This window comes from Nesoenas mayeri, assembly GCF_963082525.1.
Source record: "Nesoenas mayeri genome assembly, chromosome: 3".
Classification (NCBI taxonomy): Eukaryota; Metazoa; Chordata; class Aves; order Columbiformes; family Columbidae; genus Nesoenas; species Nesoenas mayeri.
In genome coordinates this window covers 31,017,670-31,029,355 of record NC_137544.1, presented here as the reverse complement: position 1 = coordinate 31,029,355, position 11,686 = coordinate 31,017,670, and the positions used below count along the sequence as shown (strand labels likewise).

At 39.7% G+C, this 11,686-nt stretch overlaps 1 protein-coding gene across 1 annotated transcript in view; it reads left to right on the top strand.

The window, feature by feature from the left end:
- Positions 1 to 1,628: 1,628 nt before the first annotated feature.
- Positions 1,629 to 11,686, top strand: part of COL9A1 (collagen type IX alpha 1 chain) — a gene marked incomplete at both ends in the record, with an annotated part of 67,541 nt that continues 57,483 nt past the window's right edge. The window contains 4 exons of the mRNA XM_080342428.1: positions 1,629 to 1,642; positions 1,967 to 2,040; positions 3,425 to 3,502; positions 3,643 to 3,775. Of these exons, the coding sequence (XP_080198554.1) occupies positions 1,629 to 1,642; positions 1,967 to 2,040; positions 3,425 to 3,502; positions 3,643 to 3,775 (299 nt within the window). The remainder of the gene's footprint in view (positions 1,643 to 1,966; positions 2,041 to 3,424; positions 3,503 to 3,642; positions 3,776 to 11,686) is intronic.

Below are 11,686 nucleotides of genomic sequence, written 5' to 3'. Positions count from 1 at the left end.
GATGAAAGAGATGGTTTGGCACCTGGCTCTTTTCCACTCCTCCACAAAACTTCTGGTACTCCTTCTAAGCCCTGCGTTAGCTCACTTGTTCCCTTCCATGCCGTATCATTGCTTTCTCTCCCTTATAGCTTCAGGTGACTTCCATGTCCCACTCTTCCATCTGCTCCGTATAGACTCCTCCTGTGCCCCACAGATAATATTTGTGTGGTGAGCAAGTGACTCAGATGTGTGGTGGACCTGGTCAAACTTATTGTGAAATCAAATTAATATTTCTTCAACTTTTATTTTTCTTTATTTACAGTGGTTTCATATACAAATTCTGGCACAAATTTAGTATTTTGCCATTGTGATATCAGACTGCAAGGCTCCCTGAGTAAACCTTTCTCTTGAAGGGGTAAAAGGTGATCTCACCCAAGATTTGCTTGCTTAGGCATTAAAAAGAGATGTTATTCATGGCAAACTGTTCATGTCTATGATCCAGCTCCTCCCTTTCTAAGAAAAGATATAACAGTGTGAACAACATTGAATTACCAATACTGGGAAAGTGAGTTACAGCAAATTGGTGTGAATGGGGTAACTCATTATTCAGTTATTGCTTCAGAATCTCAACAGACAGCAGATATAATTGCACTTGATATATCCCACACTTAAAAATAATATATATATCTATAAGCAATTTTTAATGTAATCTTAGACTATCTTAGAATATTAAGTATCTAGATAAGATGAACCTTACAGATGTGATATATTAGCACAAACTAGTAAACTTTTCCATACATGCACGAATTTTGGCTGCTGTAACTATCAGGACTGTCTGGCTGTTTATCTCTTTTCCTTGGTCTTTTCATGCATGCAGATTCCAGTATCTCTTTCTCTTTATATCCATGTGAACAAATATGAATAAATGTCTTTGTGTCTAAACGTGTAGCAGTCTGTGGAAAGTGAGTGTCTTTTCAATGACAACTGAAGAACAGGAGCCTGCTTAGTAATACCTATGTCTATTCCTCGAAAAATGTTCAAATTTAAGCAATGAATGCCATTTTAAATAATTGGTTTTGTTCAGAGGAACCAACTGGGACATCACCAGCTAGGCTTCTCCTGAGGCCACCCAATGAATAAATCAGCAATAAGTGAAAATGCTTTCCTTATAAGACTGGGGTTCTCTTGTTCTCAAAGTTTTAGTCTTAACACCACGTAAAGGTCACCAGATTCCTCAGCCGTCCCGGTACATATTATTCCTTCCGCTGCCTGGCTGAACAGCAGACCCCACCATTCAGTCACTGGCATCACTGAACTCACATTTTCTTAATCTCCCTGCCCTGATGCTGGCGCAAGCAGCAGCTTTTTATTCGCTCTCTTGGCTTCTTTATATTCAGCTGGCTCCAGAGATCCGCCCTCAGAGCCCACCAGGACACACATGTCTGTCCAGCCTCCACCTCCTTCCCTTGGCAAGATTAAAACAGACCCCAGAGCCGGCACCTCCCTCCCTGCTGGGTCCTGCCCGGGGCAGGAGGAGCCGCTTGCACCCACCGCGGCTCTCCTCCACGGGCCGATGAGAGGGAAGCAGAGAGTGCGGCTCTAGACACCCCGTCTTCACATGAGAGAAGTGAAGAAAGCCAGCAGGGAAGATGAAAAGCAACTGGTAAGAGAACAAGTGGGATTTAGAGAAACCTGTAAATTAGAGATCAGAACAGTTAGAGCTGTCCTTGCCAGCAGCCGCCTTTGTTGTTTGGTTTTATGGCAGTGTTATATGAAGGAAATGGTAATAGAAAGAGCTTTATTGACATGTTTTATAATGAGGCAAAGATAAAAAGTTCTCATGTAAAGAAATTGTCTTGTCAAATCTGTTCATAAATCCTTAATTCAGGTTTTTATACATGCAATATGCATGGCTCTGAGGAGAAAGTCAATAACAGAATCTGTCAGAAACTATACATTCATACTGGTTTTTTCTTTCTGTTTACAGGAAAATTACAGCTTGCTTTTACCTGTGTAGTTTCCTGTGGTCTTTCATCTCAGCCACCATCCAGCATCAATCAAGTAAGGAGACAGACTTCATCTGTGTTTCATCTTTCTCTAATTTTGACTGTCTAAATAAATATTCTGAGCTTATTCAAAATTAAAATGCTCACTAGCCAGCCATCACAGAAAGGGGGAACTGTCTATGTGTATGTATGGATGCGTGTATAAGGGTAAGAAGAGAAAAAACAAGCTGTATGTGCTGTTTTAAGATCACTATTAGATGTATTTTTAAGGTAAGGATTAAAATACAGATATAGTAATAGATAAAGGACACAAACCTTCCTGTACCTTTCAGTGCTTCTAGTTAGATATTCTTCTGCTACCTGTGGCAACAAACTGGTTACACTTTATTTGCTGGGCATAAAATGTAAATGGCTGGATGTTAGCCATATGCCTCATCAAATAATGTAGAATGAGGCCATTTCTAAGGTGTAACATGTCAACCTGAATGTTCCCTTTAAGTCCATGTTGTCAGAAGGAAACCCACATTTATGGTGGAGCCCTTGCAGCACACAAAAGGCTTTCTGTAGGTTAGAAATGCATCTCCTTCCAACTTGCAAGCTTCATTCTTCCTCATCCAGACTCTACTAACACTTTCCAGATTGACCTAGTATTGGACATGTACATGACATCTAAACTCTTCAAATAAATGTTAATTTTTCTTTCCTCCTTCCTCAAATTAGGGGAATCTTGTAGGCTTTAATGCTTATTACGGGGCTTATTGACAGATAATATTCTGAAAAATTAGATTTTTACATTGGCTGTCCTCGAACAAATTTCTTCTACATTCTTGCTTGGGTCAACAAAAAACGTCTCTAAGTTCTTCTTGCCCGCACCCTGTATTTTATGAATGACCATTCTCCGATCAAATGTGGCACAGAGGAATGCGGGAACACCTGGAATATCAGAGAGGATGGAAAAGGTGCCAACAGTTTCTCAACAACCTCTTTAGTTGGCATGAGGTTTATTTAAGTTTCCTTGAGACTAGCGAGACTGTTGATTTAGGTAACTGGTGCTTTTTTTTTCCAAGTTTGCTTAAACCACCAAAAGTTCCAAATGAAAAACTCCTAACACAGCAGACCTTCTTATGCTACAATTACTTCTCCATAGCTCTGCGAAAGAAGAATTATTGTAACACTCTCATTTAAAGGCTTAAAAAAAATATAATCAAATAATCAGTCAAGTTATAATTTTAAATTTGGAGGTGTCTAGAAACAGATGCTTATTTTCTTAGACCTCTGACTTCACTGAGTACAGTTTAAATTGATTATTATATACATCTAATTATTATTATTATTTATAGCTCTAATTAATAATATTCTTACAGCTGCTTCACTTAATTTTTAAGGTGATCTGAGGCAATGTGCAGGCACATGGGTAATAAATTCACCTTTTTTTGCAGGACTACCAGTCATTCTGGGTGCCAGTCAGAGAATTGATCTCTGCCCAACAATCAGGATCGGCCAAGATGACTTACCAGGCAAGTAGCGCCCCCACTTTTTCAGGAAAAATCTTCTGTTCAGAAACTTTAATGGGGTATATTCAGCTCTGTAACTGCACAATTCTCTAATTAAATTAAAATGAAAATTACATTCTGGACATGGATATTTTTTCTTGTAGGCTTTGATCTGATTTCTCAGTTCCAAATAGAAAAAGCTGCTTCCCAGGGAATTATCCAGAGAGTAGTGGGCTCCACTTCTCTACAAGTGGCTTATAAACTGGGACCCAATGTAGACTTCAGGATCCCAACCAGGTAATGCATTTTTTGCTTAACTTTAAAGTATAGATATTTTGCAATACTGTCACTTCAGGGATAGATACTCCCCCCACCTAGATCATCTAATTTGCAAAGCTTTTGGAAGGAGTAAGAGGAGTTCAAATGTTTTTTTCATTGCCACCACCAGACCAGACTGAGTCTGTAACAGCAATTTCAGGGACTTCCACTTTCTTCTAATAATATTATTGCCCAAGGTGCTCCAAGATTTGCTGATAGAAAGGGATTCACCTCTAGGAAGTGAAGCCAAAAGTGGCTGATGACTTGACAAGAGGTAGGAGGCAAAGAAAAGATAACAGGAGGAGAGTGAGGAAAGTTTTCTCAAAACATTGACACAACGGAATGCTTCTGATGATGTAAGGATTGAAGAGACAAAGTAGAATAAAAATTGATTTGTGGTATGATAAGAGGTTGTTTGTTTGTTTGTTTGTTTGTTTGTTTCTTTTTAGTTAACTGGTACATGCATATTTCTGGTTGATTTATGGTCACTTAATCTATAAAAGATGAAAACTTATATTTAGCATGTCATAGGCAAGTTGCAATAGGAGCCAGAATTTAGGAGTCTTATTGTGTTTGTGCTTTATAGGCCAGACTTGTTGCCAGTGAAGGAATAAAGACAATACAGCAGGGTAGAGATGTCTTTGCCAAACTTAGGGAAGTCTGCATTCCAGTCCAAAACCTTATGTAATTAAGAATGTCTTTACTTAGCAATTAGCTGGCAAGATGTTTAATTGGACTACCATTTCAGCTAGGAATAACTGGAGTGCAAAGTGCTGTTGTCATACTCTGGCTATTGCTGACAACTTTTGCCTTCTGCATTCCTCTCTGTCTTCTACCTTCATGGCCCCCAGGTTAAGCTAGTCTACAGCTTAGCCAGTTGGTTGCATTGGACTCATGGCTACTTTCCACCCCAGTGGCAAATCAAGGCTGCTAATGCATAAATGTGAATCCAGACACAGACAGTAAATGGGATCTTCATTTCACTAAAAGCTGGAGATTCTCAGATTTTCAATTCATGCTTCTGAGCTCAGAAACTGTCTGAGCTATCAAAGCTGTAACATTTTCATATCTAAGAAAATCTAAAGTTTGCTATAGATGGCTTGATGAGAGATATGCTTGATATACAGAAGTTATCCCTGATCAAGCCTGTACAAGCTGCGTTAACGCACCATGGCATTTGAGCTGACTGCTGTCACTGGGCTTGTTGGATGGATATGGTGCGGTATAATCAATTTACCATATTCAAGACACTGGTGGGTACTCCCAGGCGATACTGTGCTGTTACACTGCAGTGCTGCCTCATGGTATACCTGAAATTTGGCCCTGGCTCAAACTAAGAAGTCACTTCAGGTGAGTGTCCTGCCCCAGGGAACAGGTTAAGGTTTGAGTCCTAGTGCTCTAGAACATCAGCGTGTGCTGCTCCTCTGCCACTGAGCCTCATCTTGCTGCTCTGCTTCCATGTTATTTTAGAGTCTGCCCCTCTCAGTAAGCTGACTTAGAAGGAGTGATGTTGGCAGTAAGTATTTGAGGCTAACAGCACAGGAGAGGCACACCTTAGACCATTTCCAATATTTAAAACAAACAAACAAACAACCCCCCAAACCACCACCACCAACAAAACAACAAACAAAAGGAAAAAAAACCCCAAACACAGAACTGTCCACATAATCTTTATAATACAGCATGGTAGGTGAGTTTTACCGGTATGAATTTGGGATGAAGCACTGCCTGAGAAGCATTACAGGAGTAAGGGAGTTATGCAGAGCACTTCAAGCAAGATGAAGCATCTTTAATGGTACGGGTGTATCTCTGGCATTCTCAGACCCAGCCATTGCAGCAACTCTGGACACCTGCTGCATTTCCCCCGGCCACCCCCCGCACGTGGAGTATTTAAGGATAACGCAAATATTCGGCAGGGCAGCGGCGGGAGGGGAGGCGGTAGCGGAGGGGGGGAGGCAGGGCAAGAGAAGAGCCGCCCGGGAAGCCCCCGCCCGGGAGCTGTCCGTGCCCGCGGTGCTGAAACACCGCCCCGCCGAGCACGGAGGAGCCCCGGGGGTGGCGGGGGCCGGCGGAGCTGTCGCCGGGCAGGTACATGTTGGGTGTAACACTGGGTATGATCCCCCGGTTCGTGCCACCATCGCTGCAAGCTCCTGCTTCGCCAAGAGATGAGGGAGGCAAAACTAGAGTGAGCTTGGAAAAAATAACACAGCACTGTTTTCCAGAGCTGGGGGGCTGACACAGGCACAAAGGCACGAGTGCTGTAGGAGCACTGGGGATGGACCCTCAATAAACGTGTCAGGCATCTGCTGGCTCCACGCCTGCTCTGCTGCAGAGATCTCCTCTCACACCTTTGTTAATGGGCAGCCATATCAGGTAACCTGATAGCCATGGACAATGTCTTCTCTTGCCTTATGAAATAGGGCAGTGACACTAAAAGTAAGCCCATTCCCTGGTGTGTAATGAATTCAAGGCTTTTGGGGTAGGGATGGGGAGGTGGACAGACACGTAGAAATGGCAAGGAAGACAATTACAGCATCCGCACAGAGGGCTTGCTTGACTGTCACCATTCAGTCAGCACTTATCAGGAACAATAAAATAATTCTGTAGACTACCATATGATCATTATACTAACACAGAAAAGTCCATGTTACAGTGGCTATGGTATGGGAAGGAGAGCTCAATTAGATGGGCATGGGTCAGCATATTTATGCAGTCTTTGCTGTAGCAATAGCTTATGACTTGAAAAGCTTACACAGTTTCCTTAAAACACTACTTAATTGTAGCTTGGTCTTTTGCTGCTTAGCAGACTTGCCAAGGTTCAGAAGTATATCCCAGAATTAACAGAAATGATTGCACACAAGTCTTGACTTAAGCTTCTCGCATTGTCCACATAAATTCGCATTAGCCATTGGTGTTTCTGACATAAAATCTGCTGAAGAATCAACACAGGGTGCTTCACATAATTAGAACCTGTGAAGCTGGTATGACTCATACCCATTGTTTCTGACAAGGTGACCCTGTAATTCTTCCATTTGATCTATGTACCTGTTGTAGGTGTCCACCAGTTAGTAAGTACAAAATTAATAACAGCAATTTGAATAATAATTGCATTGATTTTTTTTTAATTGCAAGCTTTACAAAATGTATTAGCACAAAGTAATATATTTATGTTATGTTTTTACATGGGGGAAAAGGCACTAGATGAAATCTTAATTCTTCGATTTCACAAATGCAGGTGTCGTACCACAAGGCCCCTATGTCCACATGGATAAATTGATGTCAGGAAGATTTCCAAAGCATTCATACTCAATAGTCTATGCTGTTAAAAAATTAAACAAGACCTTGGCATGGTTCAGGTCCAGACTATTTAACAATCATTAAACCGTTCCTGGGCACAGGTTGGCAGCTAGCATAGGCCATGGACCATTCCCAATAAGCAGTTTGCATATGGTCATCATATTTTGGAAGTAAGCGGGTTTAAATTTTTCAAGCCAGCTGAACTTAGTATCAGAGACCAGATCTGGGCACACTGAATTCAGTAGTGTGAAGGCAGCCTATGAGTCTACAAATGGTACCTCTTTGCCTGCATCCTCATCTCAGTGGAAAGCAGAGCAACATAAAAGCTGAAGGTGCCTTTTGAACAGCCTTTATATTTGGGATAGTGGATACTGCAGACTACATTAAGAGGTGACATGACAAATACATTACGACAAGAAATTATAAAATGAAAATAGGAAGTTTTTAAAGCTTTTTCAGTAAGCTTGGAACATCCAGAGAATTTTGTAGGCTGATTTCCTGTTTATTCCTTTGGGAATAATGCTTCCCTGTGAATTAATACTCCATGAGTGCATATGCCTGAAGCTCTGGCTTTTCTACATCCAGCCACCAAAGTTCTTCAGGTGCTTTTATTTTTGCATTACAAGTAAGATATCTTACATAGTACCACTCCATTGATATTGATGATGACACTATAACGGAAAAGACAAAATGCAGTTAAGAAGTTAGTTACCTCATAAGAGAAATAATTAGCTCAGAAATGGAGGTTTCTGAAGAATAGAGACCAGCTGAGAGTACTGAATCCTAGTAAATGACTTCTAGCTAAAGACTTGGGGCAGTTTTAAAAAAATACTTAGCTAGGCTTTATTGTTATTGCTTATTTGATGGCTGCCAGATAGCACCTGCCAGGTCAGCTGTAATTCTAGGAGGCTTCAGGAGGTGCAGCCACAAGTGACACCAGCTTGTGCAAAGAAACCCCCTACCACTGGGTATATAATACTGCATTATCATGAGGTTGGCCAGAGAAATTTCTGCAGACGCCTCTAGTGGATTGTACTAACATTTCTAAAATCTTCATTTAGCAAGGGGTAAGTTATCTCAGTGGGCAATGGAGCTTACCTAGGAAAATAACTCTTAAAGAAACAAGTTTAACAAAATAAGCACTTATTTGGTAGTATTCAAATCAATACTTAGTTAACCTCTTAAAATACTTGCTATGCTGGATGAATCCTGAAGTGGCACTATTCAGGGCTTCTACCACCTAACCAGATGACTTATTGCAGATAAATTGATGCCTTGGTAGGACTTAGTCTCGAAATCTTGAAGAAATCTTGCTGGTAAGCACTTACGGTACAGGGTTAATAACACTCTTAGGTATTTATGAAAAAGATTAAAAGAAAACAATAGTGTTTCAGAAGTTCCCTTAGACTAATTACAAATGTTTCAATCTTGCCCTGCCTCCAACCTGCATTTAAAAATTTAAGCAAGGACTCAAATATCTGATAAAATATTCGTCTGATATTGCATCCATGTCACACTTAAATCAGTTAATAATAGTTCTGGATATACAAGGAAAGCAGGACTAGTCTGTTATCTTAGAAACTTAAGATACAAAAAGAATTTTAAAAATGCTCAGGTAGCTTATATCCCTCACAATTTTAAGTGGGTAGGAAGTAGGGAAGGACTTAATTTGGTCTGTGTACTTGAAATAATTTTGCATATTAATTCTTCTTTTGCTCATCTGCCTGTTTCTAAGTTTAAAATTGATTGGTTTACTCTCATAAGTTAGTGGAACTGGGAACATGTATGTTAAAAAAAAATATGGAAATAATTTGAGTGCCTATATAGTTATCAGCTGTTCAAGAGGATTACAGAATTAAACACTCTTCACTTCAGAGTGAGATGGAGGAATAACTTCTCTATAATTGTTTATTTTAATATTATGATAAATTTGCCATGGCTTCCAAATACTTAGTGGTTTAAGTTGTTGACTTCAGTAGTGTTTTGCCTATGTAAAGATCACAGGCTTTGGAGAAACTGTGTAGTGAAATACACTGACACCACTGAAACAATGGAATTGTTTTTCATTAGTGTTGAAGTAACTGAGATGAGAATCTGTCTCTGCTTTACTTGTAGAATTACAGGTATAAATCTTACACAGCAACAGTCCCCTGCAGAGCACTTTTCTGGCAATGGGTCATGCTATGCTTAGTCATGCTGAGTCACCTTTCTGATACTGAGTCTAGGCTAAAGTCAGCAGCTCTTCTGACTGGTTATTAAACATTTAAGAAAATGTAAATATTTGTCCATGTTTGTATACTGACTTTGTAAGTTTACTGTTCTAGATACATTTCTTCTAATTTAGTTCTTTCTTACCAGGGTCAGAAGCTCTTATGCAGTTTATCTTCTTTGTGTATAATGTTTAAAAGCTTTTTTTTTTTTTTATTTTAATTTCTGAAAAACAAGGAGGATCCATATGATGGCTTGTAAATGCCTAACACTAGTAGCTAAATATGGTATAAAGAATTCTTTTGCCAGTCTCTAGTCTGGTATAAACAATCTTCCAATTTAAAATTGTAACTATGATTACTTACTTGGGTGTTTCTTTTATTTTCCTTTCAGTATAGTTATAGTTATGTCAGCTGAGGTGAGGTGAGAATGTGTGTGGTATTTTAACCAGTATTGGTGTGACAGCAACACTTATCAGTGCAGAGAAAGAATGAAAACCTCTCCTCAGAGGATCTGGGATTAGCAATGCCTCCTTCAGCTGCAGAGCTCAGTTTATCAGATCTCTTGGAGTCACCAAACTTGACAGCAAGTAAGCAGAATGTCACACAGGGGCTAGTTAAAATATTACCTAACAACACCACCTTCGATAGGGAAGTAGTAAAACCAGCTCTTGCGCAAGAGCAAACAGTGGGATTCAGCAAATGAAGAGATAAATTACTCAGACAAGCTAAGGTTTTAGCAGCAGAGGACGCTGAAATACTTGTTTAAGAGGTATTATGGAAGAAGGACACTGGGGGCCATAAAAGATGTTCTGAACTGGTTCAGGAGCTTAGCAAGAGACTAATGTGTGTCTGGATAGGGAAGGGGAGTATATTCCCAGAACAGGAAATCATGTATAAATATATTGTGTAAGCTAGAAGCCTACAGAAGGATGGCGGACAGTAGCACACACTGTAACAGTAATGTACACAGAACAGGAAGAAAGCTACAATATCCATGCATTGACATTTGCACTGAAGATGGCAAGATACAAACTGAAACAAAACAATAAGAGGACACAAGAAGTTAGATAAAATCCTATCAGAGAAAGCCAGCTGGGACAGACTGATGCATCTGTGGTCAACAGAGACACAAGTCATGGCAAATCACAGTTTAAAGATAATGGCAAGGAGCCCCCTCTCCCACCTTTTTGTATCCCCGCACCTTGTGCAATGAGATAATCTTCCAGTTAAACATCCCTCTTCCTCGTCTACCTGCTTTCAGGTGTATTTCAGGCTTGTGGGGAAAGAGAAGAAACACCAGTATATTAATCCGGTGAAGCTGCTGCTGCAGCTATCAGGTTTTCCCCAGTTCCTACTGAAATGTTGCTGAGGCTGTGCCGTCGCCTGCTGGAATATGATTGCACTACAGCTTTGAGCACTTAAACTACAAACTGTGAAGATATTATCTGGGAGTATTCTCTTACTAAATCAGTAGTTGTCAAGCATACAGAATAAGAACTAATTGATTCAATTTTTTTTTCCTTAGCCTAAGGCCTGAGATTCATAAAGATGGCTAAATTCCTGCTGAGCTAGGATTGATCTGCCACTCAAAAGTAATGTTTGTTCAAAATGCCTTCTTGCCTGAGAAATTATTCTAATGAAAGCTAGTGACAAAATAGCTCTGCATATCTCCATACTTAACACATTTATTAAAATATAACTTATTCTTAAATGTGGATAGCTGGCAAATAATGTTTTGATGTTACCTGGATTGAGATGCTACAATTCTACAATTACTAGAATATGAAAAGGCAGATTTTAAAAATATTTTACTAGATTCACTGACGTATTTGAGAAAAAAAGTGACCTGGCTGTTTTGCACAGTGACACAGCCAGTTGTACTTGTTTGTGTTTACAAATCTCACATTATAGGAATTGCAAAAGAAGAAATCATTTTATACATGGCAAATCTGTTCCCTGCTGCTTGTAGTCTTGTGGTTGAATGTTACAGGACATAATATGTTTTTAGTGTGGGTTCTTATTATGCATGTATTTGTCAATGAATGATTTCTGCTGAAGTGATAGCTAATACATTAACAAAAGGGTTGTTTTCGGGCTGAACAAAAAAAATACATTTGCAAAATACATTCTGATGTCTTCAAAACCGAATCAGATCTGCACTATCTACCTATTCAATTACAAATTCACACTACACTGACAGATTTTGTAAGTCTAATAGTAGGAAATAGCATAATTGTAGGATATACTTTCTACATGTGAAGTAGGAGCCTGTTGTTGCTCCATCCATTACAGTTAGAAAGGGTTATCATAAATATTGTACAATGTCAGAAGAACCCACATTTCTGAACCAGTTGCCTTTGCCATGAGCAACACTGACGACTCA